The 17,835-nt window shown below is 38.1% G+C and overlaps 2 protein-coding genes across 3 annotated transcripts; one reads left to right on the top strand and one right to left on the bottom strand.

Moving 5' to 3' along the window:
• Positions 1–552: 552 nt before the first annotated feature.
• LOC128260365 (uncharacterized) lies at positions 553–1,048 on the bottom strand. Its single transcript, XM_052993321.1, has one exon. It carries the CDS (start codon positions 1,013–1,015, stop codon positions 578–580), a length of 438 nt encoding a protein of 145 aa, XP_052849281.1. The 5' UTR covers positions 1,016–1,048; the 3' UTR covers positions 553–577.
• A 913-nt stretch (positions 1,049–1,961) lies between these two features.
• Positions 1,962–6,756, top strand: LOC128260360 (uncharacterized transmembrane protein DDB_G0289901). 2 transcript variants are annotated; one of them, XM_052993304.1, is made up of 12 exons: positions 1,962–2,889; positions 3,293–3,619; positions 3,690–3,713; positions 3,776–3,904; positions 3,972–4,130; positions 4,194–4,322; positions 4,390–4,560; positions 4,653–4,871; positions 4,934–5,065; positions 5,122–5,826; positions 5,892–6,026; positions 6,095–6,756. In XM_052993304.1, exons 1-12 carry the CDS (start codon positions 1,983–1,985, stop codon positions 6,616–6,618), a joined length of 3,561 nt encoding a protein of 1,186 aa, XP_052849264.1. In that variant the 5' UTR covers positions 1,962–1,982; the 3' UTR covers positions 6,619–6,756. The 2 variants fall into 2 exon arrangements, with proteins under 2 accessions (XP_052849264.1, XP_052849266.1); XM_052993306.1 differs by lacking the exons at positions 3,972–4,130; positions 4,194–4,322.
• The last annotated feature ends 11,079 nt before the right edge of the window (positions 6,757–17,835 follow it).

The following is a 17,835-nucleotide window of genomic DNA, read 5'->3' as shown; positions in this document are numbered from 1 at the left end:
TCGATGAAAAGCCACAAAGCTTGTGTCAGTTTGAGGTGGTCTTTACCATCAGACATACATACATAAGGACATACACATTCGCTGGTTGAGTATACAAATTTATATCTTGTATTTTTGGCACAATTAAGATTTGCGCACATAAACGCCGCAACTTGTGTTGTCATTAAGTGCTTTGCTCAAAAACTTATAATTGAAATAATTTGTTAAGGGCAATGGCAATGGGGGCAAAAGAGACTTCAACTTGGGCGTAGAAATGCGAAACATTTACTTTATATACATACGACAAGTACATGAACGTAAATACTTTTGTTGATCTCTGCAGGCATTGGCTAAAACAATAATGGTCTTTTCAATTACATATTTATGGTGATTACCAAATGCCAAGGGTAAAACAATGCCCAAAGGTTTATTTGAATTCATCAACCATATTAATTGATTGGTTAACTATTGATTATATTTGTTTTTGCCAAAATTAATGTAAAATGTAAGGATATAAGAGTGACTTACAAATACAAAATACAAATAACACCCAGGAATTGAAAAGAAAAACTGTTCGATTTCTGTTATTTTATTGAAACTAAACTATATATCCCTTATCGTTGCTGAATTTATAGCAGAAACGCTTGAAGCAAATCCTTCGTCTCACGGTCGTTGGATTGGATTCAGTGGTTGTGGAGACATTAGCCACCGTTGTGGAGTTTAAACTGATAGTGCTGGAGCTATCCAAAATGCTCGTCGTATTGTTACCAGATGTTCCCGAAACTTCTGTTGTTACATCTGTGGAATTTCCTGATGGCAATGTGGTAGTCTCCACGTTGGTTTCGTTAGAAGAAGGTGCTAATGTGCTAATTGTGGTAACATTACTGGATTCCAATTCCAGGAAATTAATAAGTTGATCCATGAACTTCTGTATAGAGCTGCGATCCTCGGCAGTAAAGGTTTGCGCCTCCGAAACCCCCAAAATGCTATTTCCTATGAAGGAAATAATCAAAATACACACAAAGCGTTGATCCATTTTGTTCAAGTTAATTGTTCTTAGCCTTTTAGAAACTGCACACATTTGCTGACCGCTATTCTGCATTTATACAAAGCCATTTATTGAGTATCTATATGCGGAAATTTCGGAGAACAGATGTTACGTGCCAACACCCCCGAAACATAAATTAGATAGCTAATTGGACTTTCGACCATATGGGTCACACTTGGCTAATCTATCATTAAAGCTAAAGAGTGACAATTTCTCTGAGACATTCCACGGTATTTCTATATATTAATCATCAGTGCTTTTGTGGCTTTTCAAGTCAATGAAAAATTTTACCATGAATGAACACATAGTTAAAGTTAATTCTAAGTGTTCAAAATTTCATAGAATACTGGAAGGTGCAAGAAACTATCTTATAAAGAATTCAATTACTCTAAAATCTATGAGATATATAATGATCTTAGGGTTTTACATAATGATAACATGTCATTTGATGACATTATTGTAATTATTTGTTGCTTTATTAAGCTTAAATTTCAAGCAAACGATACGGATGAAATTTATATTAGATTTTGCAGAAGTTTAAGGAGAAACCTGATTTGCCCAACTAAAGCCCCAAAGAGACTAGATCAAACTGATCTAAATTTGATTTGTAAGCTTACTTCCCCGCTCAGAGGTCCAAACCAAAATCGATCGCAATCTTTAACACACACCGCTTTAGCCCTGATTTCCTCAGTTTAAAGCCAATTCTGAGCCCACTCATTACCCGCAAGAGATATGAAGTTTGCGTCGGAGCATGCAGAAAGAATGCCTCAACTATATCGAGACAAAGATTTTTGGTATTGATGGTGGGGAAGCACGTTTTACAGAATGCCAGAACGGTTATCTCTCGCTGGGTTTACATGACGATAAGCGGGGCGAAAGTCGTATAAAAGAGCTCTGAATTGGGGCGAAATCTATCAATCACCGACAAGTCAAGTTTGTGGAAACAACTATCGAGATGTGGCGACTGCATTTGTTCTTACTTCTGTCCTCATGTTTTCTGGTGCCCCACGATGCCAAGCCCACGAAGCGATCTACGGTTGGATTTTCCACCACAACACTGGCATCGTTACTCCTGGAAACGGAATTAAGTAGTAGCAGTAGTACTAGTAGTAGTACTAGTCGTAGTACTAGTAGTAGTACTAGTCGTAGTACTAGTAGCAGTACTAGTAGCAGTACTAGTAGCAGTACTAGTAGTAGTACTAGTATTAGTACTATTGCCAGCACAACGGATCAGCCCACGACAAGTACCGAAACGTCACCAAAAACCACACGTGTCACCAATATCGGCCGCTTGGCTTCCAAGGATCTGGCCGATTTGCTATTGGCCAGCATGCAGGCACGTGGCGCCAAGCTGACTTCCCTCCAGGAATCAACGATGAAATCACTTCGCAGCAATGAGAGTAAGGACACGAAGGGCCATAATGTGTTCCTGGAAATTGGCATGGATGTGATTATTGATATACTCATCGGAGCTCGTAACAATGCTACGTGCAGTCGCATTATCCAGGATATTGACCAGTCGCAGGACAGGAATAGCCTCACTCTAACACTAAAGTCATTTTTGGCTCTGTGCTTCTTCAACGGCATCGAGTGCGCCAAAGAGGAGGTGGGTCAGGTGATCAAGAGCACCCACACGCGTCGGCGAGAACAAACCAAGGTCGCCGAAGATCATCAGCAGACAGAGGGATCGGGACTTCGCACCGCCCGCAGGGTGGCTGAAGTCAAGGACGATCGCGCCAAGGTGCTGAAGTTCCTGCAGGCACGCAATATCACTGAGCTGACCGCCATCCTGAACACTTTACTACAGGTGTGCGGAGCGTCGAGTGCTGAGGCGCACAAGATCATACGGAATTTGCGAGAGAGTGAGTATATATTTATTTACCTTTTATATGAAATGACTACTACCTTTTAAATAAGCACTAACGACAAGCTTATATCATATAGCGTTGGTGTAAAATCAACGAGTAACGAGTAGCGAGTAATGAGAACGTGTACTGACTCTCAAACAGTATCGAATAATGAATTCTAGTACGGAAGTATCGTTAAACAAAAATAAGTTTAACGAGTGGCGAATAAGAAATGAAAACAAAAAAAGTTAAGACTAAAAAGTAACTATTAACATTTAATATTAAAAGTAAAGAAAAGAAGAAACAGTAAAAATAACCAATAGAATTGGAACGAATCGCATACGGAGCCTCAAGAAAATGTTTAAAAAGAAATGGTTTAAACATACAATTAATTTGTATGCTTTCATTATCCTTTCAGTGGGTCCCGATTCCGTCAGTCTGCTGCAGGTGAACGCCTTTAGTATGCTATCCGTATCGCTGCTGGACAGTTTGTCCACCATTGCCGAGGGCAAAACGAGCGGTTTGTGTTCCGCAGCCCCTGAAAGTTGGATCGTTCGCCTGCTGGCCATGGGCGTGGACAAGCCGGTGCTAATGGGTCTGATGACTGCCCTCGATCGCACAATGCAGAACTCCACATCCGCTGAACTGGCCAATGCCGCGGCACTAAACAGCGTAAATGGCGGCGACTTCACAAATTCCTCATCCATGGTTGGACCAAAAACAGCGTCCACCGCAAAGCGAGAGAGTAAGCGAAAGATTTCAATTTTAATTACTCAATATAACATACATCCTTCCATTTTTTTTTTGTTTTGCAGCGGGTTCCGGTAATATTGAAAACTGTAAGTTTTTATAATTTTGTTCAACTCGTTTTTTTTTTAATTTGGTTTATTTAATACAATAGTGGCAAGTGATATCGTCTTTATGGGCAACGATAACGCACTAAATGGGCTTGTTGACGCTAAAGTGCCTGCTCAAGTTGGCGCCAGCGTTTTAAGTACGAGTTCTGGTTCTCAAGGCAACGTTCTGAATGGTAAGTAGAGGCAAAATCTGTCGTTTGTTTAGTTATTTGTAAATTAATTTTTTATTATCCCGTGCAGAGGCCCCTAATGTACTTGTCGTTGGATCAAGAAACGAACTTAACCGCGCAGTTGTGGCAAAAGTTCCCGCTCAAGTGGGTGCTTCAGTGATATCTAATACTGATGGTGGAAGCTCTTCGGGTTCCTCTTCTTCGAGTCCATCCGGTAACATTGAAAACTGTAAGTTTTTATAATTTTTGCTCAACTCGTTCTTTTTTTAATTTGGTTTATATAATACAATAGTGGGAAGCGATATCGTCTTTATGGGCAACGATAACGCACTAAATGGGCTTGTTGACGCTAAAGTGCCTGCTCAAGTTGGCGCCAGCGTTTTAAGTACGAGTTCTGGTTCTCAAGGCAACGTTTTGAATGGTAATTGGCGGCAAAATCTGTCGTTTGTTTTGTTATTTTGAAATACATTTTTTATTATCCCTTGCAGAGAGACCTAATGTCGTTGTCGTTGGATCAGGAAACCAACTTAACCGTGCAGTTGTTGCGAAAGTTCCCGCTCAAGTGGGTGCTTCAGTGATATCTAATACTAATGGTGGAAGCTCTTCGGGTTCCTCTTCTTCGAGTCCATCCACCAGTTCGGGATCTACAGGCTCTATGGGTTCGTCGACCAATTCAGGATCTTCTGGATCCTCTGCGTAATTTTTTTAAACTAATATATTTGTTATTTCTCCATTGTGTTTCCTCATATAGTACAAGGTGGTAACGCCGCTAGTTTTTTGCAAAAACTTGTAAATCTTGGACTCCCATTCGATCAGGCCGCTAATGTTTTTAGTATCTTGAGCAATCAGGGCTCTTCTGCGGGCTCTACAAGTTCTGCGGGTGGATCTTCCAGTGGTTCTTCTGGTGGCTCTTCAGGTGGTTCTTCCAACGGCTCAAATGCAGGCACCTTCGTGGGAAATAATGCAAATAGTAAGGAAATTTCAATTCTTCCGCTCATAGTAAATTACTAATTTATTCAATTTTTCTTATAGTTGGCCCCGATATTGACATCGATGGTAGCAATAACACGCTTAACAGTCTCGTTGATGCGAACATTGCTGCATTAGCTAATGTCCCGGCTCTAAGCCAGATAGATGGAAGCGGCTTTTCAAATAATCTCAACCGTAAGTAGTTATCTCGATTGGAGATTTTTTAAACTTAATTTTTTTTTGTTTTTTAGAACAATCGAGACTGCGTATTAAGGGTGACAATAATACTGTTACAAAAGTTGCAGACGTCAATGCTCCCGTTTTGGTGGCTCTATCGGCGCTTTCCAGTCTTACCAAAACCGGTGGCCTCCCTGGTGGCTCAAGTGGTTCAAGTGGTTCCTCCTCAAGCCCATTATCCGGATTGGGTGGCCTCACGGGAGGCTTACCCTTAGTAGGAGCCAGCCCATTATCCGGAATAGGTGGCCTCACGGGAGGCTTACCCTTAGTAGGATCAGGCTCAAGTGGATTAGTTGATAGCCTTACAAACAGTGTACCCATAGTAGGTGATGCAACAAAATCAGGATCAGGTGGAAGTGGTCTTCTTGCACCCGTTGGAGGCCTTCTTCAAACCGTTGTTACTGTCGTCCCGCCAGTTCTTAACACCGTCCTTGGCACCGTAGGTGGCCTCGTGGGTGGTTTAACTGGCAGCCCATCAGGCGGATCTTCTAGTCCTCTAGGCGCTGTTACCAACATTTTGGGAGGCAGTTCTTCAAGCGGCGGTGTAGGCGGCATTGGAAACAACGCTGTCAGCGGTCCCGAAACTTCGGTCGTCGGCAACGACAATAATGTGGTTAAATTGGTGGACGTCAATGGAAACGTCCTCGCCCTTATACCCTTATTATCAGTGGTAACTCAAATCTTAGGTCTTGGAGGCCTTACTGGCAACTCACTTAACAGTAAGTTTGGAAAGCTTGTTTCGCTTTATTAATCTTATTAATCAATCTATTATTTGTTTTCGCAGGGGGTCCGAAGACGGTTGTTATTGGTGACAATAATCGTATAGTGAAACTGATTAACGTTGACTTATGGGTTTTGGCCTTCCTCGATGTACTCAACATAATCCGAGGCAGTGGAGGCGTTTGCAACCAGGTCAACAGTAAGTTAATATCCTATTCTCCTGTAGAATGTTGTCTTACTTTGAATGCATTTTTATTACAATTTTAGCTGGGCCCGACACAGAAATAATTGGCAATAATAATGATATTGTTCAGGTGGTCGATGTGGATTTGAGTGTGTTGCTAGTGGTGGATTTGTTGAGCCACTTGATCACCACTGTGGCCAATGACTGCAGCGGCAACACCACCACCACAACGTCTCAGCCTCCAACGGTGCAACCTCCTACGGTTCAACCTCCTACTGTGCAACCTCCAACCGTGCAACCTCCTACAGTGCAACCTCCTACGGTTCAACCTCCTACGGATCAACCGCCTACCTATGGCCCACCAACTAACGAGCCACCTACCAATCAACCTCCTACCAATCAACCACCTACCAATCAACCACCTACCAATAGGCCACCCACAAATGAGCCACCCACCAATGGACCACCCACCGTTCAGCCACCCACCAACCGCCCACCTTCGCCCAGTCCCAACAATTGCTATCGCAGATATTGCCGGAAATGGCGCACTCGTCCCAGCTATTTGTGCTACAAAAACTGCGGTGGTGCCTTCACATACAAGCCCTAAGAAGTCGGTCATCGTGCACCACCAAAGGAACCAGCACCACCGAAACCAACAAAACCACCGGATGTTTAGCTTCTCAATATTGTTATGCGTGGCCCTGTCAGCCTCACTGCCTCTCGGCATTTATTTATTTTGTATACTCTCTAAGCAAAAGTTGTTTAATTTGTTTGAAATATATAAAAATTGAATCGATAACTGAAGATCTCATATGAAATTGGGGTAATAAACTTGATTGTAAATCTATAGTGGGAGGTCGGTCAAACCAATTATACAAAATGTAGTTTTATATAAAACCAGATGTTGAAATTTTAAAACAACCAATCACACCTCTAATTTCAACATCTTATTTTTATCTATATTTATATGGTATAATTACTATTTGCTTTGTAGATGAAGAATTGCCTGGTTTGGTATAAAGATATATTTGTATTAAAAATTCAGTTGTGGTTTATAACATTTTCGATAGCAAGTTATGATAGGAAATCTAGGTTATGTATTACCATGTAATGGATTTGTATATTGAGTACACAAAATAATTTGTTTTGCTCTTTCTGATGTAAATATATAAATACACCATTTACTTGTATACACCCACGCCTAAAATAAAATCACCCAACGTGCTATTCATACACCAAAATGCAATTACATTCATCCCCAACCGACGAAAAAAAAAAGTTTAAACGAAAAACAAAAAGTTACGCTTTATAAATAAAAGATAACATTATTAACAAAAGACACCCACGGAAAAGAGCACCGCATCAAATACCTGAAGACCTCAAGTTAGACAAATGGTCGTCAACCGGTGGAAATTGGGGAATTTTCCGAGGGGGCGGAGAATGAAAAGCGACCCGGAACGTGCCACAGGCCGCATGAAATCATAATGAAAGCAATAAAAGCATCAGCATCAGCAACAGCCAGAAACAGAAACAGAAGCAGAAACAAAACCGTACAAGAACCAGAAGTTGTCGGCGCTTGAGGTGCGAGTGTCTCACCTCATAATTGATGACCTAAGTAATTTGTTATGGCTATGAAACGTGTGGCAAACACAAAAACGCTGCCGCAGCACGACAACTGCGGAAGACAAAAATATTGAAGTAATTATAAAATTTTCAAAAAATAAAATATAAAACAAAACAAAAAAGAACAGAATGCCTACGGGGATGACAAAATGTGGGAAAAAGTTTTAACGTGGAGGGGGGAGTCTTCTTTCGCCTGCTAATGATAACCATCAGTGGGTCGTCGGGTGTTAAATATTATGCAACACCTCGGGGACGCAATTGGGTTGCCAAAACGACAGCACTCCAAGTCCAATGATTGTCCGCACCTAAGTAGACTTAAGAAATTCAATGGTCGTTTGGGGAAATAATCTACTGGCCGAAATTGGTAAGCAAAAAGAGCGGCAAACTTTTAACACCTCAAAGTGGTCTCGCCCATAAATCCAGCTAAATCATGAATAAATAACCAAAAAACTTTTGCGTATTTTGCTTGAGCAATTCCGATTGCTTATATTTCCTTTTAGTTTTAAGGGTAATGTCAATGTTTTAAGTTTTTATAAATAGTCATAACATAATTTAAATATTGTAAGAAAATTAAATAAGTTTAATTTGTTTTGGAGAATTTTAACAACAATTAAAAAAAGTTTAATTTTTTTTAAAGAAGCAGTTTAAATCTATTATTAAATATTAATGACACTTTATAGTACGACATTTAAAGAATATTCTAATATATTTTCAAAGAGAAATATTGACGGTCCGTCAAACCGCAGCAATCATTTTTAAGATATTATTATTATATTAGATTAATTTAAAACAAAAAAAAATTAAAAAACCCTAAAAATACGACTAGCTATAAAATTTAATGGTAGGTCTCCCAAATTGCAGGCGAAAACTTAGTTAAAGCGTACATAAAAATTGGTAAAACAAGTTTATTAAAAGTAAAATACATTTTGAATGCATATTAATGATAATAAAACACAATCTTCTAGAGGTATTCAATTTCTAAATCGTAGCTCGATAAGTCAAGTTATTAGTTCTAAATGTGAAGATTAGGATCGCCTTTCTACAAGACTTTGAAAACTTGAAATTGGCTAACATAAAACTTTGTGAAAAATGTAACAACAGAAAACTGATCTACATTGTTCTAGAAATATAGAATTGAGGTTCCCTAGTGCATTTTTAATACACATTCAATTTTCTAGACCACTGCTGATTTCATCTCCTCTTCTTATCACATTTCTACGCTGAACTGAATACAGGAAGTGCAAACTTTCCATCACTTGTTGCCAGTTCGTGATAGTGGCGGTGAAAGTGCGCCATTTACAAAAGTCTTTGGTTGGGTGGTGCGGTGGTGGTGTGGTGAGGTTGGTAGCCGACCGAGAGACAATCGATATCCAGCACAGGACATTGGGCATTGAAAATGCAGCAGACTTTTAGGCGCAGACATGTTTTATGTACTTGTCAGTCGTCAGCGAGACAGGAATAGACGTTTTGAGATGGGGGGTACAAGTTGTAACTCGAAAGCTACAAGTTCCGCACAACAGTTGCGCCCATTCTCGTCTTACTTTCGCTCTGGATTATTCTTCTTTCCGTTGCCGTTGCCGTTGCCATTGCCGTTTTATTATTGTACATAATTTGCACGTGCTGCGAATATCTAAAATTTACGACTAGCATAGAGACACACAGCGAGAGCGAAAGTGCACAGGTTGGTTGGCTGTCTGCGGATGTTTTGGTTGGGGGTGGGTGGAAATGCGAGTATAAGGGGGTGGTGTTGTCGTGTACATTATTTTGCTTTCAAGCGTTGAAATAAAAGGAAAAGTCGACGAGCTTTAAATGAGTAGCAGGACACACAGAGAAACAATAATGTGAAAGTATTTAACAACTTTTCTATAATTTTTCTATAATTTCTAAAATAAGTTTTCAAACTAAGTTGCATATTTTTAAGTACATTTTTTTAAAATTTTTTATTGGAGTTAAACCAAACTTCGAATTACTTGTATTTAAACATGTATTGTTTGAATCTCATGGTTAAATAAAAACTGAGTACAGTTTTCAGTTGCATGTTCACACTAAGTCTTAAGGTAGCCTGGTCACACTCTGACAATTCTTTTTGATCTTTTATACAAATAAGGAAGAAGAAACCGTCTCACAGATAACATTGATTTGGGTATGCATAAAAAAACCATTTCTTCTAGAAATTTCTTTTAGTGCAACAACCGAACACTGGGTCGACCCCGCCGCTTTTCTACTGTCTCTAGGTGAGTGAAATCTTCCACAAGCTGCCCCCCGGGATCCCTTTGACCTGTCTGTCTCTGTATTTTCGCCCCAACTCCCCCCACAACCTTATTTCTAGCACTGTCTGTCTGACTGGCTTGCTTACTTTTACACGTTTTATGTCGAAAATAAATGTGAACTAATGCATTTTATTAATATATACAAGCGTGCTGGGAATTCCAAGCTAGAAAATGATGTCGGCTGGGGATATATAAACACACCACACGCCCTTCTTTTTCCGCGCTTGAAAGCCACCGCCCGCTGACGATGATTAAGCGTAAAAACCGCAAATGTTTTTTAAATGCAGTGCAAATGCTTTCGGGTCATGCCCAGTGCTCTGCTTTTTAGCTTTTTTCGGAGCGGGGCAGAGCGGAGAGGAGACTTTTCTTTTTAGCCGGCTAAGTGAGTAGTTTGTTGAATCGTGTTGAAATATTTAGCACAACGCGTACGTGCCGACATTGTGTGGTTGTCGTTCTCATCTCCAATTGAGTTTCGGATTTTCAGCAAACAAACTGTAACGTAAAATTGGAAAATAAAACTGTGTCAAGACACATTTTACAGTCCTCAATGCACGCATGTTTTTTTTTGTGGGTTATTTAATATTAGAAAGAGTGCGAAATGGTGATTACGCAGGTACGAAACCATGATAAAAGCCCAATTTTCGAAGACTTAATTTACAGAGTGACAAAAAAAAAACGTAACTTTAATCAAAGGTGTAATAAATTTTACTTTACCAAAAAAATGTGATTTAAGCTAATGATTTTCAGTGTGACCAAATCCATCGATAAAGCAAATAAAAAAGAGACAGTGTTGCAATTTATTTTGTTTGTATTTTGTAAGTTTTTTTTGGAAAAAAAAAACATCTAGTATGCATGCAATTATTTTACCAGAAAAATGCTTGGACATGCTTGCCTATATTTGTGGATCTTGGCGCCGTTATTCAGGGGCTATCGCCCCCTACCAGTACTATCCACTTTCCTTCAATGCGTCCACTGGCAAATGAAATGAAAAAGCCAACAAAGTAGCAATGAGGAGGGTGTTACTCGGAGGGATGGGAGAAGGGCAATGCGAAGACGGCACTTTGCATACTAAAATGTATGCCAGGGTGTGGGTGGAATAAATAGGAAAAGCAAATAGCGCGCCGCTCTATTGACATTTTAGGGTTTCATTGTAAAGCAATTTAAATTATTGTGTATATTTTCTATTTCACTCAGCTTCGTTTTTATTTTCTTCGCCTTTATTTGGTCCCTCTCCCTTTTCTCTATGTATCTTGTATATGTGTATATGTGTGTGTTTTGTGTACTTTTTGGGGTAAGAAACATTTTCAACTTAAGCATTCAGGACATCGTGTCCGCGACTCGTGTCCTGTTCTATTCTATTCTCTGGATCCTTTTTGGCTGGATTTTATTTTGTGCAAATTTTTCAAATGTTATCCTTAATTTAGTTTATAAGTAGATGCCAGGCACGTTCGAGGCAAATGACATTTTATTTGTGGATTTTTATAGACTTTCCTTATGCGAACCGTCGCTCATCCCGCCCAAACGGCATCCCCCCCAAATTTTTTTTTTTTTTTGTGCGTGGTGGCGGGAAAACCGAAAAATAGGTCGTAATTTGTGTTTTTGTTGTGAGTTTCAAATTTTTTTATACGCCTTTGCTGAGAATTTTTCGCTTTTTTTTCAATGGCTGGAGCACATGTGTCTTCGATGAGTCAGGCAGGATGTACGAAGGGATAAGAAATGGGCGAGTTCATTGCCCCTTTTTGAGGCTGATAAGACGTTGGATCAATTTACACATTTTCCATGCTTAAAATTAATATTTTTTAATTTTTAAATCCTAATATCTCTTTATTTTTAAAATAAACACAATTTGTTTTTTGTTTTACAAATAAAGTACATCACCACGTTTAAGTTTAAGACTCAAAGAGCAATCGAACGCAATTTTTATTGGTCAACAATGTTGGTTAACCCCATCACTGGACAATACCTTGAATTTCATCGCTTAAGCGAAAAATATCAAAGCTACGCACACCCATATAAATCTAATGAAATTTACCTGAAAGAAAAACAAGAACCATTGCAAAAAGAATCGCAACAGTGGTTGGACAATTATGTGGAGTGGGTGGCGGTGGGTTGGTTCAAGGTTTAAGGTGAAAGGTGAAAAGTGTAAGGTGAAGGCTGACGTGTGCCCCATAAAACTGCTATTCCTCGCTTTCCTGCTATTCACACACTCATACGGGTTGGAACATAAATTGCGCACAATAAAGCAAAAATTAAAAAGCGTAAACAGAAATTGCCCGTTTTCATAGAACCTTCTCTTACACTTTTCCTTATATTTTCCCCGTGTGCTTTTCTTTTTCCCCCGTTTCAAGCTGTCAGGGGTGGAATTTCCTTTTGATTGCGCCCCTGTCAGAAGGAGAAAACAATATGAAAAAAACTGAAAAACCATGACATTTTCTTGTAAAAACATTTTTTCTTGTGGGCAAAACAACGTTTTTGAAAAAAAAAACCCACTAATTATATGCTCAGTAAATGTTTTGAAGTATAATCCAAATATTTTGCTTAATAACACCAGTGGCTTCTTAATTAAATTTATCTTACATTTTATTATAGTTTTAAATAATTCTTATTGCCATAGCCGCGGCACTTCCGTACTTTTAATATTTAAAATATAAAAGTCTAAGCAATTTTGATTGATTGACTTGAAAATTCAAAATCAAATTTGTATTTTAACATTTATTTTAAATTTATCATACAATGTATCAAACAAACTTTTTGCCGAACATTAACTGAACCAAAATGTCATGTTAACTTTGTAAACCTTCATTACATTAGATTTCGTTTTATAATGAATAAATAAATAATGACTGCTGACACACTTTAAAAAATGCATTTTGCTTCTTCTTGCAGAATAAATACATATGAATTGAATATGATAGACCAAAATGCAATTAAAACTTATTCAAATACCAAAGTTCAAATAATCATGTTCAGATTCCTGCACATTTTGAATATTAAAGTCCTGCTGACTTTTAAAGAGAAAAGCAAAAGCAAAGGGGAATAAAAGCCAGAAAGGAAATGTTGGGTGTGAGGTTCTTTATTGGGGGGCAGGGAGATACGGATAGACACACACCTTTATTATTATTTTTACACTTAACTTCCGGTTTACGCCTATTACGCCACCACCACCCCATAGACCCAGCCCCCAACAACAAGAACAACAACCACCCACTGGATCAAATTACAAAATACAACCCCTGCTCTCTTCTGCCTGACGCCTCGTAGCTCCTTTCTCATCCTGGATGAAGTTATTGTCCCCTGACATTGTGTTGTTACTTTTTTATTTTATTTTTTTCTTTTTTTTTTTTGGTTTGCAGGACCGACTGGTATATCCTTTGTGCCACGCATTTGCACGTGTTCGTTCCGCATAGTTCCGTTTGATACGCCACAAAGGTGTGTGTTCCCCGGCGGAATCTGACTTGAGAGAGGATGTCCTTCGGAGGCAGGATGTAAGCGGAAGCCGCCGATTACACATCGGGATGCAGTCAACGGGCAGATGACACCAGCCGGGAATCGGGATTTCAAAGACTCCAAACACACAAGTATAAAAACAAGTGAGTAAGAAGAAGATTTTCACTTACAGACAAGAAGTGCACGAATTAAGTATTTTTTTTTATTTTATACCTATTATCCCATTAAGCTTAATTTTCTGATTTAAGGTATGAATATTCTAAGCATTCAAGTTTCTAAAAATTAACTAACTTCAATATAATATAATAAAACAAATTCAATGTGTACGTCATGGAACCATTGATTGAAGTCTGATTTTAAATTTTATATTATAATTTGGTAGGCTAAAGGTTATTTAAAGAAAAGCTTTACCAATTAACCTCTTATTTCCTGTGCTATAGGCCCTTGGGTTAATATTTGAACTGTATTAAATATTTATTGGATCATTTGTTAAATGTCCATATTCGATTCCAAACATTTTTACCACCTAAGTCAAGAACCCGTATCGATTATAACCCAGTCTTCGGTTGAGATCAAAATACAGCCCTCGAAACGGGATACATAAGATACAAAGTCAAGGCCTTTCACGGCGCTTAACTAAGCGTCAGTTTCGTTTTTGGTTTCATTTTATTTTTGTTTTTTTTTTTTTTTTTTTTTTTGTGGCGGCAGACTAGACGATGTGGGTTGATATATGGGGTTAGGCGGTACGGCAGGAGATATGTGAAAGAGAAGCGGCTGTCAGCTTTGATTGATGCGCTGGAAACTCCGCGTGAAATTGCACACCGAAAACACCAAAAACCAGAAACGGCAGCGGAGGTAGCAACAAAAAAAGAAACGAAACAAAAAAAAAAGAAAACAGGAAGGCAGTGCTGCAAAAACAAAACGGAAGGAAGCACTCAGTGCACGCAACATACACTTCGAATATTTGGATTTCTAAATTCTAAAAAAAAAAAATAAAAACCAACATAAGCTTAAATATTTTGTTATTTAAATATATTTTCGATTTAATGAACAAAATTTAAACGTATTCGCTTGAAATCAGAATTCAGTTTTGCATATATTCAGTTGTCTTTTTTTTTTTAATTTTATTAATACAAATATGATAAGTACTAAATTTTGAATTGAATAAAACATGAATTTGAAAGATTTGGTATTTTATTTAAATATAGATACATTTTTTCAAGTGTATCATGTACACACACACTTGTCCCATATATTGCTTGTGTATATTTCTGACTGTATGTGTGTTACAGGCACTTTATTTGTGTAGGGCGGCATGCTTGGCTGATCACCTGAATATCTGGCTAAAGGTGGGCGCTGAGCCGGGTTCTCCAGTCCTCGAGTGACGCGCTTTAAAATGGGGAAATTAAAATTCCAATAATAGCATCTCGCTCCTAACGGAAACCCAGGGTGCTTAGCTATCGCCATAGCCCCACCACATTTTCCAACCATTTCCCCACATCTGCCCCACCATCCCATCTATATTACTCGCGGGCAAAGAGCCTCTAAGTCTGGGCTCTTTTGCCTATCTGTGCGCTATGTGTATACGATGATAAAAATAAATTAAGCCACAAATTGCAATTTAATTTAAGGTTTTCCTTAGCCTCAATCCACACCCACAAAAGCGAAGAGAGAAGTTGCGACACTTTTTCGTGGCATATTAAAATAACTTGCCACATATTTCGGTGTCGCCACGTTCGCTGTGGCGTAGGCGGTGGGTGTCGGTGGGCGTGGCACGGTGGTTGGGCTGGCAAATTTATGGCATTGCAATTGCAAATATAATTAAAATTTCCAACTCTCTCTCTCTCTGCGTTTGCCCTCCGACCGTTTCACTAGCACTTCGGTTACTTGTGTTTGCTTTTTGGAAATTATTTTTAGCGCCTGTCATCCTTAAGTTTAGCTAATTGAAGCTTAGCGGCGTCTTAACAGTTTAATTGGAATTGGCATAGCCAAAAGAACGGAAACCCAAGTATATATATATACCTATATTTCCAAATACAGAATTTCAAATTTCCCATTGAGTTCAATACATTATGGGGGTATGGTATAGTGAAATGCGATGTAATTTAATGGGAATATAACGGATGGAAGTGATGTGAACACAAAGACGACAAATTAATATAATAACGTAGAAAATTAATTCAATGTTATCTAAATCTTAAGCTTAAAGACAATTGCAAAAAAAGAAGAATAATTTCCTTAAATATTTAAACTTTAGTTCCTATTTTATGTTAACACATCCCTTTTTCATTAATTAAAAATTTATTAAGACTATGTAGATTTTCTAAAAATTAACGTCATTTAAAAATGTTTCACGACATTGATAAAATGAAATTGTATTAAAACAATTATAAGGAAAGTTTATAAAAACAATTAAAAAGATTACCAGTTCGATGTGTATATAAAAAGAGGAATCAAATGATGGATAGTAAGTCTTAAGTCTTTTAAGATAAATACAAATTAAATCAAAATAGCTATAAGGGAAAGATTTGTATTAATTAATTTCCTGTGAGTACTATAGCTCTAAAATTAGGGGGAAACCGCAGCGAGGCACTTAAGCGCCTACGTGACTAAATATCGTGAATAGTTGATATAATTTGCTTGGAGACTTGGACCTGTGTTCTCATTTTATGGCCACGTGTTGCTGCATGTTGCATCATTTTTATGTTCGGATCCCGTAACTTTTAGACCCCAATAAAGTTCCCAAAAAAAAAAAAGAAAACAAAGCCACCCCTCAAGGCTTTCGTCTGAGACAAGCTTTTATAGTTGATTAAGGCATATCAAATGTCAAATGTCACTAAAGTCGACGGCAATGTCTGTTGTAAAAACTAAACAAAACCCATTGTAGGTTTGTGGGACTGGGAATCGGGGGGGAGGAGGTTGGAATATAGCTTTATGGTACGGTTCAGGTATATCCTACCTACCCCTCCGAAAAACCTGCCCCTTTCTAAATTCAGTTTGGCAATAAACAGAAAAAAAACGGAAAAATAAAGGAAATAAGAAGTATGCGAACTTACAGCTTATGTGGCGGATATCGCTTTGTTAGCGAAAGCCTCTCCCTCTCGTTTCTCTCCATCGTTTCAGAGAACTCCACTTTCTCCTTCTGTCTGAATGTCTGACTTTCTGACTGTCTGTGTGGCAGCTCAATTGCCATGCTTGGCCCCTCGAAACGGAAGCGGAAATTGAAGCATAAAATTGCCAAGTTTGCCGCAACACCGAAGCATCGACATCGAAACTTCAGCAAACGTTGGTATAATGGCGGAAACGCGAAAATGTTGTCGATTATCTCTGGAGATGGATCTGAAACTCAGTTGGAATTCAGTACAAATAAATTATGAAAGAAATTGTAAGTGAAGTCATGACGCTTATTTTATTTCTTTTTTATTTATTTTTCCCTAGGTATAAAATAAACCCATCTCTGAATTATCTTGAAAAAATTTCTTTAATTACGCAATGAAGACAGTGAAGTGATTTAATACAATAATTTCATTTTTTACTTCATAAGTTGATAGATAACATTAATCTCTAGAAACAATATATATGTACGAAGAATTGATAAAATGCCCATACATGGAAAGCTGCCAAATAGATAGTAAGAGAGTTAAGCCAATATGTCAAAGCACTTCAATCTGTCAAGTAAATTATCCGTTTGATTTGCCACACCACCTCGATTCCATTTCACCTGGGGTCCTCGAGAATGTGCTTTGGGTTAATGTTTCGGCTCCGGGTTTTAGATCCGAAAGCCCCTTATAATGCCCCAAACTCACGTAACCGTTTTGGTGGTGACTTCTACAAACGATAATTAATGAAATCTGACATCAGCTTGGGTAATGGTTTGGGTCCCCGACTGCCCGAAAATGATAGGTTGGTGAGGTATAGTCTGGATGGACAAGGGTGACTACACTGCAAATATTTTTATCAATTTCAGTTTATAACAAAATTTTTGATAATTAAAATTTAAAACTGGGTATGCTTAGATGCGCACAAATAATTATTTTGTTTAAATTGTATTTTAAGAGTTTAAATGGATTCGCAGGCTTTAAGATCCTATTTCAATGTGACCGTGCTGATCAATGTGACCGTGTTTAAGAAAATTTGTTATATTTACATATATGTTATATATAAATATATATTTTATCTGTTGAAATCGTTTAGCCTGGGAATCTCTTTTTATGAAAACGAACAGTGTAACCTACCTAAGAACATATTTTCTATATATATGAATACATATATTATTATTATTATGTATAAATATATTATATTTAAATATCCAAATTCAAGTCTTAATAAACCCAATGATTGTCAAAAACAAGATTAATCTATATATAAATAGTTTTAAAAAAATTATTTATTTTAATTTTGATCTTTTTAGATTTCATTTTTTCAAGTGTAGACATTGACTCTGTGATCTGGAGAGGGGATTTCGAAGAGGGGTCTCTGAACGG

This window comes from Drosophila gunungcola (genome assembly GCF_025200985.1).
Source record: "Drosophila gunungcola strain Sukarami chromosome X unlocalized genomic scaffold, Dgunungcola_SK_2 000021F, whole genome shotgun sequence".
Taxonomy (NCBI): Eukaryota; Metazoa; Arthropoda; class Insecta; order Diptera; family Drosophilidae; genus Drosophila; species Drosophila gunungcola.
Note: the sequence above shows the minus strand (reverse complement) of the source record. Positions and strands in the feature narration are given on the sequence as shown.

Coding starts and splice junctions, on each gene's coding strand:
- LOC128260365 (XM_052993321.1), bottom strand. CDS start 1,015: ATGGATCAACGCTTTGTGTGTATTTTGATTATTTCCTTCATAGGAAAT.
- LOC128260360 (XM_052993304.1), top strand. CDS start 1,983: ATGTGGCGACTGCATTTGTTCTTACTTCTGTCCTCATGTTTTCTGGTG. Junction 4,131..4,193: donor ATCCGGTAACATTGAAAACT/GTAAGTTTTTAT, acceptor ATAATACAATAG/TGGGAAGCGATATCGTCTTT. Junction 6,027..6,094: donor CGTTTGCAACCAGGTCAACA/GTAAGTTAATAT, acceptor TTACAATTTTAG/CTGGGCCCGACACAGAAATA.